General features: G+C 36.4%; 6 protein-coding genes across 8 annotated transcripts in view; 2 read left to right on the top strand and 4 right to left on the bottom strand.

Annotated features, from left to right (window-relative positions):
- Window positions 1-952: 952 nt before the first annotated feature.
- Window positions 953-1,839, bottom strand: LOC110370779 (elongator complex protein 5). Its single transcript, XM_021326738.3, has one exon. The coding sequence runs from the start codon at window positions 1,730-1,732 to the stop codon at window positions 974-976; it is 759 nt and encodes a 252-aa protein (XP_021182413.3). The 5' UTR covers window positions 1,733-1,839; the 3' UTR covers window positions 953-973.
- Window positions 1,840-1,992: 153 nt separating this feature from the next.
- Window positions 1,993-3,441, top strand: LOC110370778 (NAD-dependent protein deacylase Sirt4). The gene is made up of 4 exons (XM_021326737.3): window positions 1,993-2,283; window positions 2,358-2,548; window positions 2,699-2,926; window positions 3,007-3,441. The coding sequence occupies exons 1-4, from the start codon at window positions 2,115-2,117 to the stop codon at window positions 3,340-3,342; spliced, it is 924 nt and encodes a 307-aa protein (XP_021182412.3). The 5' UTR covers window positions 1,993-2,114; the 3' UTR covers window positions 3,343-3,441.
- Window positions 3,442-3,454: 13 nt separating this feature from the next.
- LOC110370777 (serine/threonine-protein phosphatase 4 catalytic subunit) lies at window positions 3,455-8,188 on the bottom strand. Of its 2 annotated transcripts, none has more exons than XM_021326736.3 (7): window positions 8,052-8,188; window positions 7,751-7,928; window positions 7,213-7,365; window positions 6,554-6,672; window positions 6,031-6,212; window positions 5,540-5,729; window positions 3,455-5,163 (listed from the first exon to the last, which is right to left on the bottom strand). In XM_021326736.3, exons 2-7 carry the CDS (start codon window positions 7,898-7,900, stop codon window positions 5,034-5,036), a joined length of 924 nt encoding a protein of 307 aa, XP_021182411.1. In that variant the 5' UTR covers window positions 7,901-7,928; window positions 8,052-8,188; the 3' UTR covers window positions 3,455-5,033. The 2 variants fall into 2 exon arrangements, with proteins under 2 accessions (XP_021182411.1, XP_021182410.1); XM_021326735.3 differs by having other exon boundaries at window positions 8,014-8,172.
- A 259-nt stretch (window positions 8,189-8,447) lies between these two features.
- Window positions 8,448-24,892, top strand: part of Flo2 (Flotillin 2) — a 248,356-nt gene continuing 231,911 nt past the window's right edge. Inside the window, exon 1 of one of the 2 annotated variants that reach the window (XM_064040644.1) lies at window positions 8,448-8,638. In XM_064040644.1, coding sequence (XP_063896714.1) covers window positions 8,590-8,638 — 49 coding nt within the window. In that variant the 5' untranslated portion in view covers window positions 8,448-8,589. The remainder of the gene's footprint in view (window positions 8,639-24,892) is intronic. The other variant, XM_064040645.1, reaches the window with a different exon arrangement.
- LOC110370923 (glucose dehydrogenase [FAD, quinone]) lies at window positions 11,035-16,919 on the bottom strand. Its single transcript, XM_021326933.3, has 5 exons — window positions 16,573-16,919; window positions 13,923-14,150; window positions 13,213-13,345; window positions 12,628-12,747; window positions 11,035-12,457 (listed from the first exon to the last, which is right to left on the bottom strand). Exons 1-5 carry the CDS (start codon window positions 16,850-16,852, stop codon window positions 11,218-11,220), a joined length of 2,001 nt encoding a protein of 666 aa, XP_021182608.3. The 5' UTR covers window positions 16,853-16,919; the 3' UTR covers window positions 11,035-11,217.
- LOC110370922 (glucose dehydrogenase [FAD, quinone]) lies at window positions 18,888-23,840 on the bottom strand. The gene is made up of 5 exons (XM_021326932.3): window positions 23,404-23,840; window positions 21,582-21,809; window positions 21,096-21,228; window positions 20,334-20,453; window positions 18,888-20,246 (listed from the first exon to the last, which is right to left on the bottom strand). Exons 1-5 carry the CDS (start codon window positions 23,684-23,686, stop codon window positions 18,980-18,982), a joined length of 2,031 nt encoding a protein of 676 aa, XP_021182607.3. The 5' UTR covers window positions 23,687-23,840; the 3' UTR covers window positions 18,888-18,979.

Raw genomic sequence — 24,892 nt, forward strand, 5'->3', positions numbered from 1 at the left:
CAGACGTTGTGAGTGCGGGACAAAAGCCTGAAATCTGTCTTTATCTTGGTAGCAAAGGATGTATGAAAACAGGCGCAAGGGCTTACTAGATTCGTGTATGACTAATGCCCGGTTTACACTTTGTTAAGTTAACACTGCAGGTAATTAGTGCAGGTGTTTAGTAATCAAGGTGTGAACGGAAGCGTAAAGTGATTAGTGTTATGTGATACGTGCGATTAGTGCGAGTGAATAGAATGAAGGTCTATTTTTGTTGTTAAGTGACTACCCCCTCTCAACTATTCTCGTCAGCGCGTCGCGTCAGCAACTCTTCAAATTGCATTTCTGTCATTCGCATTGATCTGTAAAATTCAGCAGGATCTTCCTTAGCAATTTCTTCAAAAAGTTTATTGCTGGCTCCATACTGAGAACGTCTGGTAATCCATTTTCTTTGCCATAATCTCTTAGGCCTATTGATTTCAAAATTAAGATCATTTTCTATATCAGATACCACAACAGATACAATCTCCTTAATTATTTGTCTCAATATTAGGCGCTGTTCATCTTCCATTTCTAGGACACTATGCACAACGGACAGTACTACTATGAGCTTCTTCCTAAACACTGTGTAAACGGAGATGGAAAAGACTACTTAACACTTGAGACTTATCGCGTAAAGTTAACGCTTAACACTTATCACTTCACACTTCGCAAAGTGTAAACCGGCCTTTAAGGCCGGTACACACTTCGCAAAGTGTAAACCGGCCTTTAGAGTGAAGATGAAAAAGAATGAAGATTTCTGCAGATGTTAATGTTGCCTACAAGTACAAGTTTCTTAAACTATCACAGTAACAACTTCCTCAGTTCTAATCAGTTAATTTAGCTGCTTTACCATGAAAAACAGAATATTACTATAAATACATAATCCTTTGAGGACAGGTCACACTAAATGGGAATTTTTAATAATAGACATAGGTTATATTGATTTATGCTTTATTTAAATATCCAGATCTTCATCAGGGTCTTCCTCGTCCCAATCATCTACTGCATCTGGTTCGTAGTACACCTTGCTCTCACCTTCATGGATTTTGCTCATGTAAGGTAGTTTCAAGTTATACTTCTGTATCTTTTCATTTTGATCCACCTCAATTTTGAATGTGGTCAGATTTGTAGGTAATGGTTTTTCAGGCTCTTCCTCTTTGATTTCTTGCTTTATGACAGGAGTTAAGGTTAACAATGATGTTTTACTATCATATGCAATTATTTCTTCACTCCTTAGGATTTTGCTGCCTTTCTTTAACTTAATCCAAACTTTGTGCGGGTCATTTGTATCATATGATATTATTACATTAACCATATGATTTAAATGTGTAAGAAGTTTGGAACTGTGTGGTATACAATCTTTGTGCAGTATTAATATTAATCTATTTACATTGGGATCATTTTGTAGCCGCTTTAAATGCTTCAAACACTCATTCCAACCCATACATAGAGCCATTTGGTTTATAGAATCTATTATTATTGAACATTTACCACTCACATAACTATTGTACGTTGCCGTATTAAATTCTTCATAGTAATTAACATTGGTAAAGCTTCTAAAAACATTTCTCCAGATATTCATAGGTTGTTCATAACAAATAATGTTGATAGATTTTTCTTCCTGCACAAGCTCAAGAAGCAAAGGATTAATGTTTTTATTAACGTCGTTTTCTATTAATACAAATGGAGCAGATTTTAGCCTAAATAAGGTCATTGTTTACAAATATAAATTACTGCAACTCCAAATAATAAATAAAGAGAAAACAAACAAAAAGGAAATTTTGGAGGTTGGAAAATTACGTAGGGAAATACCAGAGAGTAGGTATATAATCACTAGGAAATACATGACACATGACATGACAGCCTGCAAACAAAAAAAAAATACAGAGGACGTAAAGCCGTGGTGAATGAGTGAACTTGAGATGAGATGAATGAGGAATATAGGCGGAAGCACAATTTGCGTTCTAGTTTATCTATTTCTATTTACCTATTTGTTGTGACATTGACTTTGACATTTGTTTTTGTGATGTTTTATTTCGTTTTATAATCTAATTTTATTATTTAATTAATTTTAAGAGTTCCTACACCAATCAAAAATGCATAGATCTGCGTTAACTACTAGTATAAAGCAGTTTGCCCGTCAGATAGTGTATGTTCCAAAACATAAACCACCAAACCATGAAGACTTTGAGGTTCTCAAAGATTTTCTGTCAAAGTACAAAAATATTCTTATCGTTACTGGAGCTGGTATTTCCACGGAATCTGGTAAATATTGTAAGGTTCCACAACACACACTTTCTTTGAAAACAATTTATTAATGGTCCTTGTCATTATCTTAGGAATTCCAGACTACAGATCAGAAGAGGTTGGTTTATATGCTCGCAGCAACCACAAGCCCATACAATACCAAGAGTTTGTGAAGTATCCTAAAGTCAGACAGAGGTACTGGGCGAGGAACTTCGTAGGATGGCCAAGGTTTAGTGCCGTCCAGCCAAATAATACTCATTTGGCTATTAGGGAGTTAGAAAAGGTAACTTTGTCTTAGGAACATCAGCTTTCTAATTAATTTATTGAATGTTATATAAGCTAGTGTAGTAGTTACTATTTAGGTCAGTGGGTTATCTGAGGAGTTATAATAGTGTTGTGACTTAGTAATACATTTCTAGTAAATGTTTTACAGATGGGAAAGGTAACTTCAATTGTCACACAAAATGTTGACCGTCTGCATCACAAGGCTGGCTCAGAAAACGTGATAGAACTCCATGGCACAGGGTACATAGTGAAATGTCTGAAGTGCCCTTATGAAATAAGTAGGGAAGAACTACAGGTGGAACTTATGAAGAATAACCAATACATGGAAAGTAGTTTCACCATGATAAGGCCTGACGGTGATGTGGACTTACCTAGAGTATGTATACCCATTTCAAGAAACCGCTGAGTACTTCTTGTACTGATGAAACCATTTATAAAATCCTGTCTCATTTTCAGGAACAAGTTGACAAGTTCAGGTCACCTCTATGCCCTAAATGTGAAGGTCCCTTGAAACCAGACATTGTGTTTTTCGGAGACAACGTCCCAAAGGAAAGGGTAGATAAAGTCAGAAGTGAAGTGTCCTCCAGTGATGCAGTGTTTGTCCTGGGTTCTAGTCTAACAGTTTATTCAAGTTATAGAATCATTTTACAGGCTAAAGAGGAACATAAGAAAGTAGCTGTACTAAATATAGGCCCTACTAGAGCTGATGATATTGTTGATATCAAGGTATCTACCAAGTGTGGTGATATTCTACCGGAGTTATGTAACAGTATAGGCAAAACCCTTAGTTGAGAAATAGTACCTGATTGAATTATATTGTGATGTGATCTTACTACCTCATAAGTGTTACTTTTGTTGAATTAGTTTTATTGATTTATGTTTTATAAATAAAATACAAACAAAATGATGGCATTTCATTTTAATAATTATAATTGTATAAAAAGAAGTAGGGATACAAATTTTGTTTTTAAATAAAAAAGGACAGCACTATTTATAGCGAGTTCATTATATTTAAACAATTTGGTCTGGAAAACATTTAAAACCAGAAATAATCACAGTAATTATAATGAAATCTGTATGTTTTATGGTAGTCACTAGTTCACATTATTGAACAATTACAATGCGGTCAAGACTATCCTTGGGCTATCAAGCACAATGGGTTCATGAAGTGAAGACAACCATTTCACATCAAGGAAGGAGGCATAGTTAAAAACTTTTGCTGTTGTTTACATTATCCATTTTTTAAATAAACATTATAAAGATGGAAGCAATTAATCATCCAATGAAATCACTAAGCATAAAATACAAATGTAATCTGTTTTATCTTCATATTATCTAGGAAGGTGAAGTGTAATTATTAATTAAATTGTAGTTTGAGCATATCACCAAATGGAATTTAAATTTACAGGAATATTAAGGAACAGTCTAAAAAATAATGAAAGATTCAATAACAGCTACAGTAGTCTAGAATTCTGAAATTCTCTACATGTACCCAAATCTAAAATTATTTTAACAAAACCTGTTTGAGACTATTTATTACAAAACATTGCGATTTGCACTAGTTTCTATATCAATTTGTAAAGATCACTAACAATATGCTTATATTTCAAAAATGTGTTATCTCTTGAATACTTTATATTTAATAATCTCCTTAATAATAGTTAACGGCAGTGTTTAATGACATCACAAATCACACAGTGTGCACCTGATCCTTATGAAGACATGCGGCGGTAAGCGCTGAGGCCGATAGTCAAATGTATTTAAAACATGTCCTATAATCCTATAATGATTTCAATACAGGTAATTTGGCCTATAATCTACGTTGCCAAACCTTTCGGCACGCAGATCTGCGTGCTTATTGCCTATTGCTGTAACAAATTAACACTTGGCTTATCCTACTCATTGTTCGTTTACTAAATATATATAATTATTATGATTTATCAACTGGTCTCCTACTAATTACAATGAAAAATTAAATTAATCAATGGCATAGTTTAAAATGGTAAAATGCCATCTAGCTTAATAAGGGACTAACACAAATCAAAAGAAATGCCTGTTATTCAAAATATTGTATCAACATTGAGTAACAAATGGATTCAATTACACTAAGTCAAGATTACATTATAAATTATTTGCCTGAGAGGATTTAACTTAACTAACATTCGGTCGTGGGACTACGTTTGTACTAAACCATTGATTTCAAGTCCAAATTTCTTCAGACGCCACATCTCGCGCCTCATATACCAACTTACTCTCGATTTTAGGCGATTCGTTTCCAACACGCGAGGCTATCCCAGAGTTAGCAAATTAATTAAACACATATTCAATGACTTAAAATAAACACATTCAACTTACAATTCAACACCAGTCTTAAGATCACAATTAAATTATTTCCACATGAAATGTTTTGTCACTACAATAAAACCGTACGTAATACTAGATGGGTCGCTTGCTCATGTGTCAATTGTCTATTGTACGCAACATTATAAAAAGTAGTCGGCCTGCGGCTTCTTAGAGGGCACGCCTCGCGACTCCTGCGGCGCCGCCTCGAATATTGTGAACTCTCGCTGAAGATTCTCGTTCAGTTCTAGTATCGCAGCCACGTTGCCGCATCTGTATACAAAGGATACATATAAGATCGAAAGATATAGCATCCTTAACTGCTACTATACACTTTTTCAAAGGTGTTAGGAATTTTAAGTGCTAATTTTGTAAATAATTGACACCTGATTTGATATGCTCTTCACAAGTCCACAGAAATGATTCATTGACAGATTTGGATTTAAGTTGACTCATATTTTTAAATCGTATTCTGATACCTTATCAGGAAAAGAGTTGAACGTAAATACAGCAAAGAGTCAGTATAACAATTTTGTTTCAATCTCAAGTAACATGTTTGTACCAAGATAGGCAGAACTCTCTCTCAGGGACAAAGCATAACCTGAGCATGAAGAATTTATCTCATAAGAAAAAAATAACAAAAACAAACCTGTAGCAATAATTAGGGGCAGACCACACAGTGAGTACAGTCTCATTGAAATGCCACTTATAACCTTCCATGACGAGCTGGTGAGCGCGGCATATCATGTCGATATCATTCGACACGTTGAACTGGGCTACCACGTCTGAACCAAAGAGGTAGCCCGCTCCTCGGGGCGATACACCCCAGCCTTGGGTGTCTGAAATACATGATTTAAGTGATGTTTATGGTTTGTTTGTTTCTGAGACGTTTTATATGTAACTTTTTGAGAAGTGACCTCTTTTCATATCAAACCTACAAACAAGGTATTATAAACTCCACCAAGTTGTGATCAGTAATTTTAGAACATATTTCAATCTGTAAAGGTTTTTAGTTTAGGTAGTATTTAGAGATAACATTATCAGGTGACACACAGGTGAGGACACATTAAAAACTTCAATAATACTGAAAATCAAATAAATATTGTGGTTCGACTACTCAAAATGATGCCAGCAACATACCTTCAGGGTCACTCCACAGCAGGTCACACATGGGTCCGTCATGAGGCACTTCTTGCTTGCGGTCAATCGTGCGGATTTGGTCAAGGGTTTGTATTGAAGGACTCAGCCCACCGTGCACACAGAATATTCGCCCATCAATGATTGCCGACAACGAGAGGTAGTCAAATATTTCAGTGCAATACCTGAATTTGTTACAATTTTATATCTTGTTATAGGAAAGTAAATATATATTTTTTGTTACAAACAGAATGTGTGTTTACTTAAGTTTGTAGAAGACAATACTTTTATATTTCGCTATTATGTATAAGAGGAGACAGGTTTTGTTTGAGTACTAAAAAGGCTCCAAAAGTACTGAACAGATTTGGAAAATTATTTCATTGTTGGGAAGCTCAACTTTTTTAGAGTAATACGTACTATATTATGGGTATGTATGGGAAAAAGTTCCTCCAGAATTCATGTAAACTGCAGGAAACAGCTAGTGTGATATCCACAAATCCAAGGACAATATGCTTGCAGAACTTACCTCCATACAGTGATAGATCCATATTTCCTTAGACACTCATCATAGAAACCATAAACTTGGGTGATCTGTCTGGATTCATGGTTGCCTCTGATCAGTGTGATGCGGTCAGGGTAGCGGACCTACAACACACAAAGATTTTTTACCAACTTCAATAAAGGGAGGTTCTTAGATTGACCTATTTGTATGTATGTTTGTGTACTTGTGAGTGATTATCTTACATTTGGTGGAACCACTTGATGCAGGAGTCAGAATAATATTTTTCAGACTTGGAATTGTGGTATGACTCAGGCTGTATTTATTTCTGGTGGTGAATGAATTGAATTATTTTAGGATATCTTATTCAGATTAAACAGGATGTAACGCATGAGATTGATAGCAATTACAAAGCACTTTTTATCAACTGATAGTAAATAACAATAGATAACAAAAAAAACGTGTTTACGCTAGTGTGCATATTCCACCATCCTGAATGAATGTTTCATATTATGTAGTTTTAAACACATAGGAAGTGGCTAAGGGACAGACTCAGGACAGGATTGGACACATTGGATGTATCTTGTAAATTGGATCATAAAAAACTGTAATTTCAGATTTTCAGCTTTGAATAAATATTTTTTATTATTCTTTGGTATTAAAATGAACTGCGTTACACAACTTACCTTTAAAGCAAGAAGTAATAAGAATGTTTCTACGGAATAGAATCCTCGGTCAACAAAGTCGCCCATAAATAAATAATTGGTTTCAGGAACATCACCGCCTACTTTAAACAGTTCTTTCAGATCATAGAATTGACCATGGATATCTCCACAAACCTGGAACAAGAAATTATAAGAAGAAATGTTACTTTGTTGGGTATTTTGTCTAGTGTCCTCATGCCATTCTAACTTTGTCAAACTTCTGTGTAGATAATATGAAATATGTATCACCAGAATAACAAGTATATTATACAAATTAGAAATCATTGGCCAGTCTAGTCATCTTAGGGATGGATAAGATCAATAAAAACATTGTATTTGCCCAAAAAATGTTGTCATCACAACTGCCTCCGATTGAAAGACATTATTGAAATAGCAAATACAAACTACCGTTATTCAGGTATTTCGGGGCACTGTACGACTTCTGCGAAACCTAATACTAAGGTTATATTATTAACGATTTATGTAAAAATTATGGTAAAACATAGTAAAGGTTAATCACCGTGACAGGAGAATCTACCCGCTGAACATTGCTCTCTTCGACGAGAATTTCGCGGGCCTTGGCACACAGTGCCTTAACCTCGGCCTCCATTATTATCTCGCATCTCTTTAGCTGTTCAATTTGACGGTCTAAATCACTAGTATCAGACATTTTGCTAAATAAAATGACCACGCTCCACCTGTGAAGTAAAAAAACTGAATAATAGAAAGATTACATGATAAAGATCATTCATAGTTTCTGACCTAAGAAAAAAGTACACATACCAAAAAAGTGTTGAATTCAATTTGTACTGCAGACTTACAATTTGAGATTACTTAATGTTATGATTTCTTTTAGTAATATCGTAACAGCAGCACAAATTCTTTCAACAAACAATCACAATGCGTCCGCCATTACAACGACTCTCCATAGTCAATAGAGTTTTTTTTTCGAATTCAATTTCTACTCTATGCGTGAGTAGTGTTGCACCAGCAAGTTCACCGGGCCGGGAACGAGCTGCACCGGGAATAAAGCTTTGAAAAATAGCCGGTCATGCAATACTGGGTTTTCCTTGAGTATGAAATTTTTGAATGCTTATTTCTATGTCTGTAAATTAGCAGATAATTTATATTTTTTTATACATTCTACTTTGCAAAAGTAAAAGTGCGTGTATCTAACGAATAGTAAAACCCGATATAGTCTGTGACCTTTGGTCTATGGAGTCTCAATAGTCATTCATTATTCATTCCATTCATTCAATGTTGTTTGTTATATTTATTGATCTAGCGAAAGTTGTTTTTTTTTCGTAAACGTGAAAATAAAGTGTTGTTTTGTGTGTTTTCTCTGAAATCGGAAAGAAAATGGGCAACATACACACCGTGGGTCCGAATGAGGCGCTCATAGTTTCAGGTAAATACATCATACGCCTATCTTACACAATCTTACAGGAATTATTGTTATGTTAATTATTTTTATGAGTAATGTGTTAAACCGAGCGGTATTTGAATAATCGTGATTTAATGAATGACTGTAAATGAAGTTGGAAGTATGTATATTACAGTATTTAGTGGTGCTGATAACAAAATAACCTCTTATCTATAAAACTTGTTCGCTGTATCTATAGATCTTCGAGTATAGTCCCTTTTCCGCAAGTTGTATTTTCAAAGTCAAGGGGAAGTATCATCTCAGTATATTAGACCAGACTAGCAAAATGTATATGAAAAAAATTGTGTAAAAATCTGATGTGTCCACGCCCAAAATTGTAGTACATACCTATAGCTACCTTTTTATTATCTTGCACAATGAATGACGGCGCTTACGCATAGATTTAGCGAGTAGTCTGTAGAATACGATACGAACATATGTATAAAAACGGGTCAATTAGTGTAAGGTCATTGGGTGCACATATTTTCGTCTGCAAGCTAGCGTCTGGCTAAATTCTATTGAATAATCTCGTATATATAATACCTTCATGGTTGCACGGAGCATGTAATAATATAACAAAGTAGGTTTTATTTATTTTTATCACACTGCTAGCTGCGACGTTCGTGGCTTATTATTTTTAATTTACTTGTATCAAGGTCTCGGGAATAACAGCTGTAATAATTCTTACGTGTGTTGAATACCTATGTCATGTAGTTTCGTAATTACACATTGTTGTACGTAAATGTACAGGTAGGCAAGTATACTCTTCATGGGCTAACTACCCATAGCAGTCCGCATTAAACTTACCTAGCCTACGTGCGTTTTAAATTAAGCCTGAAAACAGATCTACGTTAACTAAAAAAGGTACATAAACGAGTAGTACGTAATTATGTTGGAAGTAAAACATAATATTTTTCATTGTTTTATCACCATACATGATGGGATGACTTTGAACAAGGGCGTCAAAAATACACAGGTTCGCATTTTCGCAATATTTTTATTAACATTCCAGTTCTATGAGGAAAATAAAGAACATTAATATAACAACGTACGTAGGTATCTAAGCAGTGCTGCAGCGCTTATTCCCTTCATTAAATGGGACTTACCCAGCACCTACTTATATGCACATAGCTACTACATTGAGTATATAATGTTAGTCATACCTAGGGCTGCCATTTCGAATTTCGCCAAACCCGGACAAATATTAAAAAAACCCGGACATTTGGCGTAAATCGCATTTTTTCCCAGGACGAGTCCGATTTTTTTTTTAACAAAACAAGACTTAATTTTTAATATTACTATTACCACTATTATATTCTTGAAATTCAATGAGGTGCTTCCTTACATGAAAAGTCAGGGCCATATCTAGCTCAAGTAGTACCTAGTATTGAAAGATTATGACTTAATATTTCGAAGTTCATAAATAAGAAAGCTCATATGGAAACTAGAAGTTACCTTCTTGTTAGTAATAGGACTTTAAACCGGCGCTACCTTTTTGATAGGTTAGACAAAAATGTTGAAAAATACAAACCACCGTAAAGTGAAGTCAGCGAGAACGTAGCGAGCGCGAAAATTTGAGTTTTGGGCCACTAAAGCACCTAAACTTGTGTAAAAATCCGCAAAGTGAAGAAACCGAGAGCAAAGCGAGCGCAACATTTTTTGAATATTGGGATATTAAAGTAGATAAACGTGAAAGAAGATAGTGTCAAGAAAGGAAGCCGCGAGCGAAGCGAGCGCGAAAATTTTGGAGTGTTGGGACACTTCGACTTCTGCAGTCTGTGTGTCTATTTGTAATTAAACTCGTAAGAAAAATGTCCGGGTTTTCCCCGGACACTTCTTGAAACCCCGCCCGGACGTCCCCCGGACAGCCTCCAAACGAGGACAAATCCGGGGAAACCCGGACGGATGGCAGCCCTAGTCATACCCAGCTCTTATCTGTTTGCAATGTGTACCAACTTTTCGAGACGATTGTGCAAACAAAAGTCATAAAATTGAAACGCAATAGATAACAAACAGTTTTCAGTATCAAGACGTGAATAATTTAAGCTACAAAGATAGCAATTTCGAACTTATGAAATTCTATCTGAGTTAAAGTTTTACTGAGGGGGAACCTCAGTAAAACTTTAGCGTTATTATCCATATTAGTTCCCAACTCAAAGCATTTTCCTTGTGTTGAAGCACGCGATTAGAGTTTCCTGCAATGATTTAATCAAAGCCCATAATTTTTGAATTGAGCGTAGAAATTGGAGCTTAGTCCGTTTTACGTACGCATTTTAAAATCATCACAATCTGGATGTCGTTGTTATAAATATACACGCTTTTAAATAAATACGAAGATTCTGTTATAAAAAGTATATTCGCTAAATAAATACTATTTACATATGTATTTTCACAGGTCACTTAAAATAACATTACACTAATTACTCGAAGATCCACTTCATGCACCCGAGAAGTTAAAATCCCAACGAGTTTTGTATTAATTAAGACAACATTTGGCTTGAATGACTTCATCTTGCATCCTCGGCACTTGGCACCTATTTATTGAGTTGGCACCGTAGTGGGTTTCAGTATAGGTTCCAAGTATTTTTGATCATATCAGCACCCTTTTCCCCAATCATAATGGCTGGTGCGTTAGTATGAGCTACTATTGTCCTAGGTATAATACTACTGTCGACAACTCGCAGATTTCTGACGCCATACACTCTCAGTTCAGGGTCGACCACTGCCTCAGGATCAGAGGGTGGGCCCATCTTGCAGGTCGCTATCTGATGATGGAGCGTCGCAGTCACAGCACGCACAGCGCACTCCCAATAGTCATCACTTCCAAACTCATATTGTTTGCAGTTAGGAAACTTCTTTGTATGTAACGTCGCACCGTATTTTCTGAATGGAGGTGTGTCCACAAGTTTAAGTATGTACCTGATTGCGGCTACCATTGTATCAACGTCCTTCTGATGCGATAAGTAGTTACCGTATAGTCTAGGCGGTTGGTAAGGATCTGCAGATTGCAGCTCTAAATAACCCTTTGATTTTGGATGTAGAAGCATGAATAGAATTGTAAAGCTTTCGATGCCTTCTATGGGTTTGTAGACGTCATTATAAAACCAGTCTGCCATACGGATCCCTTTCGCTACGATGTTACCTTCATCAGACGCCATCGAAGCGCAAGAGCCGAGAAGTTCTATGTCAGGGTAGTCGCCAATTTCGTCAGATACATTCGTTTTGATGTACCCAATAGTTTCCACTCCAGCCAGAGACGACATCGGACCATCCCCATAATGATCGAACTGGACTACATTTTGTATAGTAGCCATTTTCTTTTCGACTAATGTTAATCTTGTCTGATTCAGAGTAAAAGCTAATGCAGGGAACGAAATGTGATCGTACAATGATTCTCCTACTTTGAGATCTTGTATCACAGGTATTCCGAAAGACTGCAATTGTCTTGCAGGTCCTATTCCTGAAAGCATGAGTAAATGTGGTGATTCTATTGGTCCAGCTGAGAGTATCACTTCTTTCTTGGCTCTAATTTGGTAAACTCGACCATTTTTGTGGAATTCAACTCCCACTGCGGTTCTAGTAATAGGGTCGATGATAACTTTAGTTGCTCTGGTAGTTGTTAATATGTGTAGATTTTTCCTCTTTTTGTTATTGTGTAGGAAAGCTTTGGCGCTGCTGGCACGGTGTCCCTTAGTCAAAGTGGCTTGGATGTAGCTGAAGCCAAAAGCGTCTGGGGTATTGTAGTCCACCCTGCGATGTCCGTATAATTTCGCTGCATCCAAAAACGCTTTCGACAGCTTAGATCTGCAACACAAACGATTATAATTATTACTTTGTTCTACGCAAGCATTGAGAGAATTCTATTTTAGGACCTTACTACCTGAACCTTGATACTGAACGATACTGAATGCTACCAGTTAATAGTTTCTAGGCAATAAATATATAATTTAAAGTAACAAAGAGATGATATTGACCTAAATGGCACATCTTCTACAGATAATTCTCCGTCACGTCCATGCCAAGGCGAATTGTTGAGGCCCTTCAGATTGGCACGCTCCGATTTGATGTAATACTTCGTCACTTCGTTGTAGGACCTGTAATGGATAAACACTTTTATGTAAACATCTCATAACATAATTATCTAGAGTCTCTAGGACTCTAGATAATTGTGTTGATGAGGAAAATAAGACGCTGCCTCGAAATCGTCTTTGTTTTGTAGATTGTCAATTCTATAATCATGGATTTTGTTTTTTATCTTATACTAAATTCTTATCCACTTCGCTCAATGCGCAATAGTTTTGCGTGATAAAAATTATGCAAGCGCAGACTGAAAGTATCTGTTGGAAGCCACCCGAGAGTTCCTTCATCATCATCATCATCAGCCTATCGCAGTCCACTGCTGGCCTCTCCAAGTGCACGCCACTGAGATCGATTTTCGGCTGTTGAGAGTTCCTTACATGACAAAAATTAATGTGAACATGTTTTTGTTGCAGGTACGTTCACTGACTGTAATTTGGTAAGCATCATTATCGCTTCTAATGTAATTTTTGTGGTCTCACCATCCATAGTTGCCGGCGGCAGCGATCCTGTTCCAATCCTCCTGCAAGCCTCGCGTGTAGATCATGTAGTTGACCACGCTAGTCCCACCCACGGCCTTGCCCCTGGGCCAGAAGCACCTCCCATCCACCATCCCTGAAACCATCCAGAACACCAGCGTTACTTGGTTACATGTATGTTATGTTCATTATGTAGTCGTAGATAACTGTATAAGTAGATGAATGTAAATAAATAAATAATAAGAAGAATTTTAAATCGTGGTTTTGTGTTTTGTTCTAAACGGAATATTTTATAACTGTCAATATTGCTCTACGTAGAGCGTACAGCAATACGTAGATAGCACATCAACCTACCTTAATCTGTCAAACTTTAATAGATTTTCAGCCTTATCACAATAGTGGAAGTTTTATTTATTTATTTATTGTTCGATTGGTAAATTTTGTCAGATTCGGGTTGGTTGACCTGCTGGCATTTATTTTAACAGTCATACATTTCGCCTGCCAAATAGGTTGACTTGCTTCATTTTCGGCATATCCGTATATCCACGATTAATGAACCCGAAATACATGGTAACCCATATTTTAATTGTGTTCATACTTAAATTTACAAAAGCCCATGTTCAAGCTTTTATTTTCATAATCCCAAACAGTAAATACTAATACAAACAGTTTTATACTTATCCTAAACTAACAGAAACTTAAAACATATTTACCCGTGCAAACTCCAGGCTGGTACTCCATAACATAGGGCCACACGTAGTCAGTCTGTTGAAGCAGAGGAGCTATGATAGGTACGTCAGTCAGCAGTGACTCCCCTCGGCCGGCTTCAATGAGTAGCACTGATGCCTTCCGACCCTCACTCAGACGTGCAGCTAGCACGCTGCCCGCGGACCCTGCGCCTACGATGATGAAGTCGTATTCTGAGAGAGGTCCTTTGACACCTGGAATTGAAAGAAGTCACCAATGAATTGCAAGGGCAGAGTATTTGAAATGTGATGGTAAGATGAACACCATAAAATATAGTTTACATACTGTTGTTGTTTAGAGCAACGGAGGTCCCCTTTTCTCTCATTTTAGTCCTCAAATGGCAGCAAAAGAAACATACGAGTATATGCGTCAAAACTAATTTATAGGCTAAGCATAATAAGTAGGTATTTAGACAGTGATGTGATCATCGATAGGCCCCATGATAAGGAAAACTATGAGAAAAACATCACAATTCGACGTATTTTGTGCCACTCTAAAATCGCTTTAACTATGATGTTTTTCCAGATGATATTAATTCATATTTGTTGATTATATTTCTGTTTTAACAATTTTTCATTATCCTATAACAAGAGTACCTACGCAGGTTTTTATAAAACGGATATTGCATAAAATCTTTATATAGTTCATAACCAGCTCTAAACTCAAGGTTCCTTCCTCTTCCTTGTGATTTTGGTTCACTAATTAAAAAATAAAATACATAACAAATAAAAAATATGGAAATAGGCACGTGAACTGGTTATATTAACCTCTAAAAAGTAATATTTCTCGTTTTTATTTACATATTTTTAAAGACAAATTCCTTATATGCATCATCTGCCTAGCCTTTTCCCAACTGCGTTCGGGATACCAGTCTAACCGGATCTAGCTGAGTACCAGTGTGTTACATGGAGCGACTGCTTATCGTACATTTCCAACCTCTTGAGCCTGATAAGTACCCCTTGTAAGACTGGTTGTCAGACTATCTGTCTTCTACTACCAATTAAGGACCAATTTAAAGTGCCTTCCGAAGTAAGAAGGAACTTGTCATGACTACGGAATTTGCCATATCTATGATGGTTTATCTTATTATTTATTTAAGTACTTCATATGAATATGCGATATTCTTATTATCAGATTCCCGTTAACGACGCTTGATAAAATTATTACTAGTACCTGTCAATATTACAAAAAAGTTTCAAGATGGAATGACTATGGAGCAAATAGCATGATCTGTTCAGCACTTTTGATAGTTCCTTCAAAGTAACAAATATTTAGTTATCAAACTACTTATATTATACTATTGCAGAGTTTTGACGTATACTTTAATTCGAATCAGGAATTAATTACGTGCAAATTAGTTGTTCAGAATTATCTTTACAGTGTCTTTATATTAAAATATCTAGGCGGAAGATATGCGCTGTGCGTTCGTCATTATGCATAATACATAATATTAAATTAAATTAATTTTGAAAATATTGGCCTAGGCATTAACTTCCTAGACTTTACTCGTAATATTATACAGAGGAATGATATGATTTAAGCACCGAAATTGTTATACCGGGTAATATAGGGTAACATTATCTTCTACACTAGAATAATAAAGACGAAACATTTTTTCGTTTTTTCGTGCCATAAAGGCTCCGAAACTTCTAAACCGATTTGAAAATCCTACCACAGTTGGAAAGCTACAAACTTCCGGAGTAAAATATGCCGTATTTTATCCCGGTACGAGCAGTAATTTCCCACGGGATACGGGTGAAAACGCGGGAAAACGGCTAGTACAATATTAAAATCACATGTGCCGATTGGTAAATAACAAAAACTTGTAAAGCTCGAGCATTCATTATACATTTCGTTGCATTTATCTCATATTTGGCGAATAAAAATTCTTGTTTGTATTATTAATGCATCGCTTGGCATGCAAGTTCATTGCACTGCACTGAGGTTATGTTAGATGATAAAGCGATAACAAACAACAGTTAGTGAAATACATGACAATATTTCGGAACAGGGATTTTTAATAAAAGTCCTTTAAAATTGTGAACAGCGTATTTTCATGGTTTCGGTTAGATTAGTAAAGGTGAAGTGAGAGCAAAGAGCAAAAATTTAGATCTTAAAATCGATGGGTGTCGAGTTCTTAGAATAGTGTTTAAAGTTTTTGGAATATTAACTGTTTCTATTAAATTATTATTAATAGCTACAGTCATTCACTATAATTGTACGAAAGTCCGGTTAGTTTCTTCGTCAAAGAACAACGGGACAGTGTAAGTAAGATTATTTTAAGAAACTTTACTACTTTTAAAGAAATATCTTTCAGGAGACAGGCGATGGATTTAAGTAGAGTTTTTTTATGAACTTAAAATTACAGTTAAATTGTTATTTAGCACTACGCAGAAAACTATTGGTTATGCGACATTGTATCAAATGTTTGGTTACAAAGTAACCGGATTTTTTCGCAAAAAAATGAGGTTTTGTACATATTAAATTAAATCGCCCAGTGATAGTTGTCCTCCTTATTCTTGAGCAAGTAGCGCTCCGAAATGCCAGTTACACACAGTCCTAAAAAAATAAAGAAAAACATAACCCTTCTTGGCAGTCGGGTAAAAAGGTACTCACCCTTAGGCAAATCGTACTGATCCCTCAGAAATGAAAAAAAATCTGGTGCATCTGGTCTTAAGGGTAACACTTTTGTGCTCATCATCTCGTCTACAACTCGGCTTTTCACTGAAAACCCCGACCTTTTCCCTCTAAAACTATTTTCTTCACAGTATCCGTTACAAGGGCTTGGAACGGCATATTCTTCATCTTCAATCGTCACAAAGCCATCATCGTTGTAATACGAATTTGTACTTTGAAGTAAATATAAAAATGTAAAAAAAATTGTAACAGTCTTCATGATTATTGCCTATACGATAAATAACACTGTTCTTGGCCGTGATCAAGATAATTGTGAGCTCTGCTGCGATTTAAATGTTTGCATTAACCGGTTTTACTGTTAAAGCTATTATGTTTTTTTTATTAATCAGGAAAGAGGACTTCGAACTTGAATTAGGCTACACACGTTAGAGATAGAAAAGCTTACTAACGGACTTTTTTTATTACCGGTACTTTTTCCTACCGAACTTTTTTCTCGCTGCGGTAATTGCCAAAAGTTTCAATAGGGTTATCGCGCCCATTACGATGTACAATACTCTTAGTGAGTAGGTACTTAAAGTTGTACTCTTGGCAGTTCAACTACTGACGTTTTTGCGGTATAGACAAGACAAAACCAAACCTTTATTTTTTATCAACCCGTAAATGATAATGAAGACCAGTGAAAAACTAAAAATGACGGAAATACTTAGGCAAAAACTGTCGTATACTCGTATGTATCTTTGAATGGCAATGAAATGTCGTCGAGAAAATGAAATGTAGGTATTTGCTATATAAATAAGCGCATTTTGAACCCTGTCGTTGTTACGTTAATTACTTGTATGTAGGAAGTAACTGGTACAAGGGATTTGACCGTTTAAGCGGAGCAGTGACATGAACATGGTCTATATAGCAATTAACTTATTATGGTTAAGGTATATGACATGACATGATATAAAAAATGTGGTTTCTTCATAATTCGTTAGTAAAGTTTCTGCTTTATCTTTTACGTAAAATATTTTTCACTAATGCTGCAATGGTTTCATCAATGGGACTTGAATGGACAAAATTGAGTGGATAAGATTTAACAATGAACTTTTATCATTAAGAGATGGCAAATCTTCGTTCAACTGGTATATATCGTATTTAAGACTTTTACTGTAATTTTCTAGACATTTTTTGAACAGCACAGCACAAGGCATAGGAATATGAAATAGTTTAATTTCAAACTCGACCATTTTTGCAGGCAGTTTGTAACTTGTGTTGTGGCTTCACTCGTATGCGTCTCAGACAGGACATCGACCCTTTATGAGCAAGTTTTTTGGAACCTGATCATGATAAGGATTGGTTAGAACTGGGCTGGATGTGAAACAAAAGTAAAAAGCTTAAGTTTACGTTGTTTGCTGGTTTTGTTATTCTAAGTGCAGATGAAGTGCAGAATGAATTGAAGTGCAGATGTACGAATTTAGAAAAGTTTTTTCGATTGGAATAATATATTTTTCTCCATCCCGATATTCAGTAACAACCAAATGTGTAAAATAATGGTTATCAATGTTAGTTTAAAAAACGCAACGAAGCCAAATGATTAAACTCCTTCCATCAGAATACAAGCAATGATTTTGTTCTGACGATTAGTATATTGAAGCTATTTACAGCCAGGCGGTCTGGCAGCTAAGCTTACTACCAATATCTATTAATTAAAATTGTGTACATAAGTGTACTGTGTACTGTCAAGGTCTGTACACGGGGGGTCTATGGATCAGCTGTACCAAAAGATCGCTGGACGCCCTGCGTGTCCAATATAATAATATTTTTAGGATGATGTTGGGATTACCCCGCTTCTGTAGTGCGTCGGAAATGTTTGCGGAAAATCGAACCGATGACTTTTACGCCTTAATAAGAAAAAAAACGGCATCAATAATAACTAGGATTCGGGCTAGTAACAACAGAATCCTAAAAACAGTGGCGGAGAATCTGTACTCTCCTATCTTTAGGCATTTTGTGAAGTTGGTAGTGAAGATAGCGTGAGGGTAAATTTGTGTAATTATGTTTAACTACTAACAATAATTTTAAGTTGTGTTCTTACTAACAAAATGGACTGTGTATTGTCTGATAAATAAAGATTATATATATATATATATATAAGTACATTGCACATTTATTGTTATAAATTATGATCTATTATACCTGTTCCGTTTTCTTATTATTTTTATGAATTTCGGGTCAATTAAAAAGGCAAAAAATTTCACAGGTTTGTATTCAGAAGATACTTAACATAAAACATGTTCACGCTTTTATTCTCTCCCATACGAATAGATTGTTATGTACCTATTCCCAACTTCTTACAAATAGTTGACTATGATGTACTTATTTCTACAATAATTTATTAAAACTACGCCGCGTTCAGTACGTTCCACGTCCATTTGATTAAATCCGCTGCTTTTTCTCCGATCATCATCGCCGGAGCGTGCGTGTGCGCAGACACAGTTCTCGGTATAATACTGGAGTCCACAACCCGTAACCTGTTCACGCCATGCACTCGCAGTTCAGGATCCACTACAGCAAGTGGATCCCCAACAGGACCCATGCGACATGTGGCTATTTGATGGTGTAAGGTCGCCGTCAATGCACGCAACGCACACTCCCAGTATTCATCAGAATCGAAAACAGTAGATTGACACTGTGGGTAATTCGCCCTGTGCACCTTCGCTCCATAACGCTGGAAAGGCGGTGTTGCCGCTAGCTTCTGTATGTGACGGAATGATGCAATGAATGTTGCCACGTCTTTAGGGTCAGTCAAGTAGTTACCATACATCAAAGGATGGCTGAACGGATTGCTATCCTTCAATTCTATTTTACCCACAGACTTTGGATGAAGTAACATAGGGAAGGTACTCCATGTGTCTTTGCTTATTCGATCTATATCTCCGAAAGCCTCGTCAAAAATGTCTTCCCTTATTCTCATACCCCGTCGCACAGCCCTACTGCCCTGAGGCCCACCATCCGAAGTTATTGATCCGCCAATACTTATTAGCTCTATATCAGGAACAGGTTCAGGGTCATCTGACACTGGTGTCTTAATGTATCCAATGCCTTCCACACCTCCAGGTGTAGAAATGTCCGTGTCTCCATCTCTAAGCCATGAGACTATTTCTCGCAGGTTGTAAGCACTAGATTCCTTTAGACTCACCCCTGTTGTATTTAATTCAAATATTAATCCTGGGAAACATATGTGATCGTATAGCTTTTGGCCGACCGGTAAGTCTTTTATGACGGGTATACCATGTGATTTTAAATGATCTTGGGGTCCGACACCTGATAACATGAGAAGTTGAGGGGATGCAATGGGTCCTGCCGAGAGAATAACTTCTTTCCTTGCTCTTACTGTAGACTTGAGTCTGTTCCTGACATAGTCTACTCCATAGGCTGTATTTGTCTGCGGGTCAATCAAGATTTTCGTCACGGTGGCTTCAGGCAAAATGTGTAAATTGCGCCGTTTCTTCTTCTTGTGTAAAAATGCTTTAGCTGCGCTGTATCGGTGGCCATACGATGTCGTTGTCTGCACGTAACCAAACCCTAGTTCATGTGGCGAGTTGTAATCTATTGTGGGGTGCCCAAGTATTTCACCCGCTTCTAGAAAAGCTTTGACTAATTTGGTCCTGAAAGAAAGAAAAAACATAGTTGATTATACTGACTCGAAACAGACTGGCTGTGTACATAGAAAAGCTATAAAGTATATTATTTACCTTTTTGGCACAAATTGTACGGGATTGACTCCGTCTTGGCTTCTAAACGGACTTTTCTCCAAGCCGCCTAAGTTGGCCCTCTCAGACTTCATGTAGTAATATAGAACGTCATTATAAGACCTGAAAACAAACAATTACCGCATTAGTATACACCACATTAGACCGTATTAGAGATGTAAAACCCGATATTCGTAGTAGTGCATAATGTAAACACAAGGAGTAATTATTATGCGGATAACTCCTATTAGGACGCATGGGGCGTTTTAATGTGGCAGTGCATACAGGCGCCGCTGCATTTGCATGTGTCAGACTTAATGCAGAAACTGTATCAAGACGAATATTTCTCTGCTGAACACCTTCACTAAATCCTATGACCCTATTAATAGCTAAAGCACCAAGCATTTCCTAAGAGTACCTAAATCTAATGACTGGCACTACCGGCCCAAATTATGTATTTCCAAAGACTGCTAAAGCCTAGAATGAAATATACCGTCTAATCAATGATATCATAATGACGATACTGATTAATATTAATGGCTGTCCAGCTAGGAGCTGTGAGAAATAGATTAATCGTAAATGGGTATATGATGCAAGTATTGGTATATCGATTTGAGCTATTTAAAAGATGCACTACTATACCTATTTAGTGACATTGTTACAATTTTCTTAAACAGACTTCCTGTTGTTGTTCTTAAAAGGCCCGTTAATAGTAATGTTGATTTACGTGCTTGGCTATGTTAGGAGTATATGAATGTTAATTACCATCCATAGTTGCCATCTGCAGCGATGCGGTCCCAATCTTGAGGCCTGCCTCGGGTGTATATCATGTAGTTGATAACGCTCGTCCCGCCGACAGCCTTGCCTCGTGGCCAAAAACAGCGCCCGTTGAGCATGCCTGGAATAACAGATTGGTGTAATAAAATATTTGGCATTGTTTGACCTCGAGGTTTAGTACAATGTTTGACGATAAGATCAGGATCAGATACCAAGAGCCAGATTTACTAGCTAATCTCATAGATTGAGAAAACTGTCATGCCAGCAGGCTGCTGTTGTCTGCCATCATCAATGCAGACTCGACTTTTATTGCTCGTAAAGGAGGATGTCAATAGGTGTCTAGAATGGCCTGTGTATAAAAGACTCGACATGATAACCCAAAATCTAAGTAACGATTGCCTTCCATCTAACTGCCATCGTATTTGTACTCAAATAGCAGACTTGATTAAATAAATGCCTTCAAATATAACGTACCAGTACAGACTCCCGGCTGGTACTCCATATAATACTGCCAAGCGTAGTCCGTTGATTGGAAGTATGGCGCTAAAGCTGGTACGTCAGTAAGCAACATCTCCGGCTTGCCAGCTTCTAACAGTAGTACTGTTACATTCTTGTCTTCTGTTAGTCTGGAGGCGAGGACAGAGCCTGCCGACCCAGCCCCCACTATGATGTAGTCATATTCTGCGTATGGTGCTTTTAGTACTGAAAAAAAAAAGAAACATTTGTTCAAAATTGAATGATGAAGGCTTTAACGAAACTACTGGATCAAACCCTTGGCAAATGATAAACTTTCTGTAAGAAGAACAGTTAATGTTTTTTCACTCGAAACTGATAGGCAAGATGCAGCTTTATTACATTTAAGAAATAAATTGGATGATTTGATTAATGGCTAGCTGGATAGTTATAGTAGACAAATCTGGTTTTTGATTGCTGAAATCCTGTTTTGATCATGACCTCTGTCCGTATGGCTTAAATTTTTGATTGCTCTTTGACCGCGATATTGACTTTGAGACGCGTTCCTTTTACCTACTTTCCTTTCTTATCTATCACTTTTCTCTCCTTTCGGAGGCCTATGTCCTCTCGAATTACGTTAGGTATAAGAAATTTACGATACAAATATATTCAGTAAACTCAGTTGTTTCCAGTTTTTTTTTTGTTTTCTATCTATTTCTATAAATGGTTCCGAACTACTTCAAATGACATGATAGACCAGTAATGCGATACGCCGTGCGATAATCAAGTGTAAGAGGAGATAGACTGAAACCGGAAAATGACAGCCTATTTTAATCTATTTACCATATTAGATTTCGAATTATAACAATTTAGGGAAACACGTATTATACGTAGTGGTTCGTGCTATTAATTTAACCTTATTTGATGGATTTCAGAAATGCGTAAGGAAATCAGCGATTCGCTACTGTACTTAGCAATTATTATTTTAGAACGAATATATAAGTATGTATCTCATAGAGTATTATTGACTTTTAACTTCATGAAATCAATTTACTTTTTCTGAGTATTTACCTAGCTACTCATTCTTTAGATTCCCTTCATCAGACGATAAAACGAGTAATATATTCTTTTGAATTATGACTTGCAGGACAATGTTCCACTTGCAGGCCGAAATGAAAACGGTCTGCAGCCAAATTTTCTTTTTTAGTTGCGATATCCTTAGCCTTCGTGGTTATGCCTAAAAACGCATTTTGACACGATGCGGTGCTATTTACTTTCATGGGTTTAACTTCTTTATTTTTTACAGTAAAATGATTTCCTTTAGCTGCGGTCAAGGATTTTTCAAACTCTAAACTCAAAATATTCAAATGAATTATTTTATGAGTTTGTTTTGTTTACTTCTTGCTCATTTAATCAAGGTTTGGTTTTTTCTTTTGCATGTTATTTAATGTGTATTACGTCTTCAAATAAAAGCTTTAATTCTTGTATATTTCTATTAAAAGAAACTGACACTGCGCATGGAATTAAACGTTATTTCGTAGATCAACTGTTTTTACTGCGGATACGAAACAACAAGGAATATTATTTATTTAGGTATGACCTCAAGCAATTAACTAATCCTAATTGTGTCTGGTTTTTTAAGATATCTTGACCTTTAAAATTAATTGCAATGTTATTTCTGAAATGGTTCAACTTGCAACAATTGTTAACGTGGAATTATTACTAAAAACCATAGATTGTATTTCATGTTTTTGTATCTTTACTGCGTGTAATTCTGTATATATTTCTTATTTCTTATATAGTTCATTGAAATTACTAATTCCTAAAATGTATTTTAACTCACCTCCCGGTAAAGGGTACGAATCTCGAAGAAAATCGAAGAAATCCTCCGTATTTTTGGGCACATAATTAGTTGACGCAGTTTGCATCAACAACTCAATCATAGGATTCTGCCGATTCGAATATAAAAGCCTTCCTGCCCTGCTATCCTGATCTGAACCATCACCATATTCATTATTCCTCGAATCTTCAAAACTATCAACTGTTTCCACTATAGCTTCCTCGTCACTGTTTGTAGTACTCGCAAATGCAATAATTGTTAATATTAAAACTGTTTTTTGTAACATTTTCTTCAAGTTTAACACATAGCACTCCTAAGTTTTATGAGAGTTCGTTTGTTCGCGCGGTCAACTCCTCGAGTCCTCGACTACAGTGGTACTGTGTTGTGAGGACCGTGATGATACTATAAGTAGCCAGCTCACCGTTAAAGGAAGCGCTCTCCAGTACCGGTATATTCCTTCGCAGATACATTTCTAATACGTTGTAGGAGAGTAAGTGCAAATATGTAATTGTAAGTTTATTGATTGATACGGATTAACGGTAGATTTAAACTTAGATATACGTGTGGTGTATGTTAAGTAACGTATACAGTAGTACATACATGACAAGGCAGTGATTTATCTTCTATACTTATTTAAAGAGGATTTTTTTTGTTCTTCTGTTTCTACAAAGGCTACAAAACTTCTGAAGCGATTTGAACAAATCTTTCCCTGTTGGGAAGCTAGACTATCTCCTATTAACATATGTTATATTTTTTTCCGAGAACGGGAAGTAGTTCCCCTGTTGGTGCGCGTTATACAAATAAATAATAGGATTGCCGAAAAAAAATATTATAGCTTTGAGAATAACTCGAGATTTTGATAAATAGGTAGTGAATATAGGCCTATAGGTATCAAGGTCATATTTGTTTGTTATGCCGATTGTTAACACAGATTTTGTCGAATACCTTTCCTTCTAAGTAGGCTGTCCGCATTACTATGCAATAGAAATTCAAAAGGCAGACTTTAAAATGTAGCAGTCCAAGCTGGTTGCCTCAAAATGTTTAATGCATAACATTTTCAATTTGACATTTTGAAAAATTAAAACTCTTATCGTAAGTTCGTTGAACTTGAACCGAGCGAGGTTCCAAGAAGTAATTGGCTATATTTTAAGACCCTCCAAAAGGTACTTAACAGGGACCATAATAATTATCTTTAAGTATTTTGTGATGCAGTGGCGAAGTCGTGGTTTCCTAGTTAGCACCAACCTCTCAAGTATGAGGGTGTGGGTTCGATTCAAGGCAGGCAAGTACCAATGTTACTTTTCTAAGTTTGTGCTCTACTTTCCAAGTATTAAAGCACAAACTTACAGGTATTTTTATCTTGGGCACCAATGACTGATAAAAGGTGAAGGAAAACATCTCGAGGCTTTCCCACCTGGAGAGGTTCCCACCTGGTATATAAACTCTGATATTACCAACCTGCATTGAGGAAGCGTAGCTATCAACTCGCAGT

Source organism: Helicoverpa armigera, chromosome 22 (assembly GCF_030705265.1).
Source record: "Helicoverpa armigera isolate CAAS_96S chromosome 22, ASM3070526v1, whole genome shotgun sequence".
NCBI classification, from domain to species: Eukaryota; Metazoa; Arthropoda; class Insecta; order Lepidoptera; family Noctuidae; genus Helicoverpa; species Helicoverpa armigera.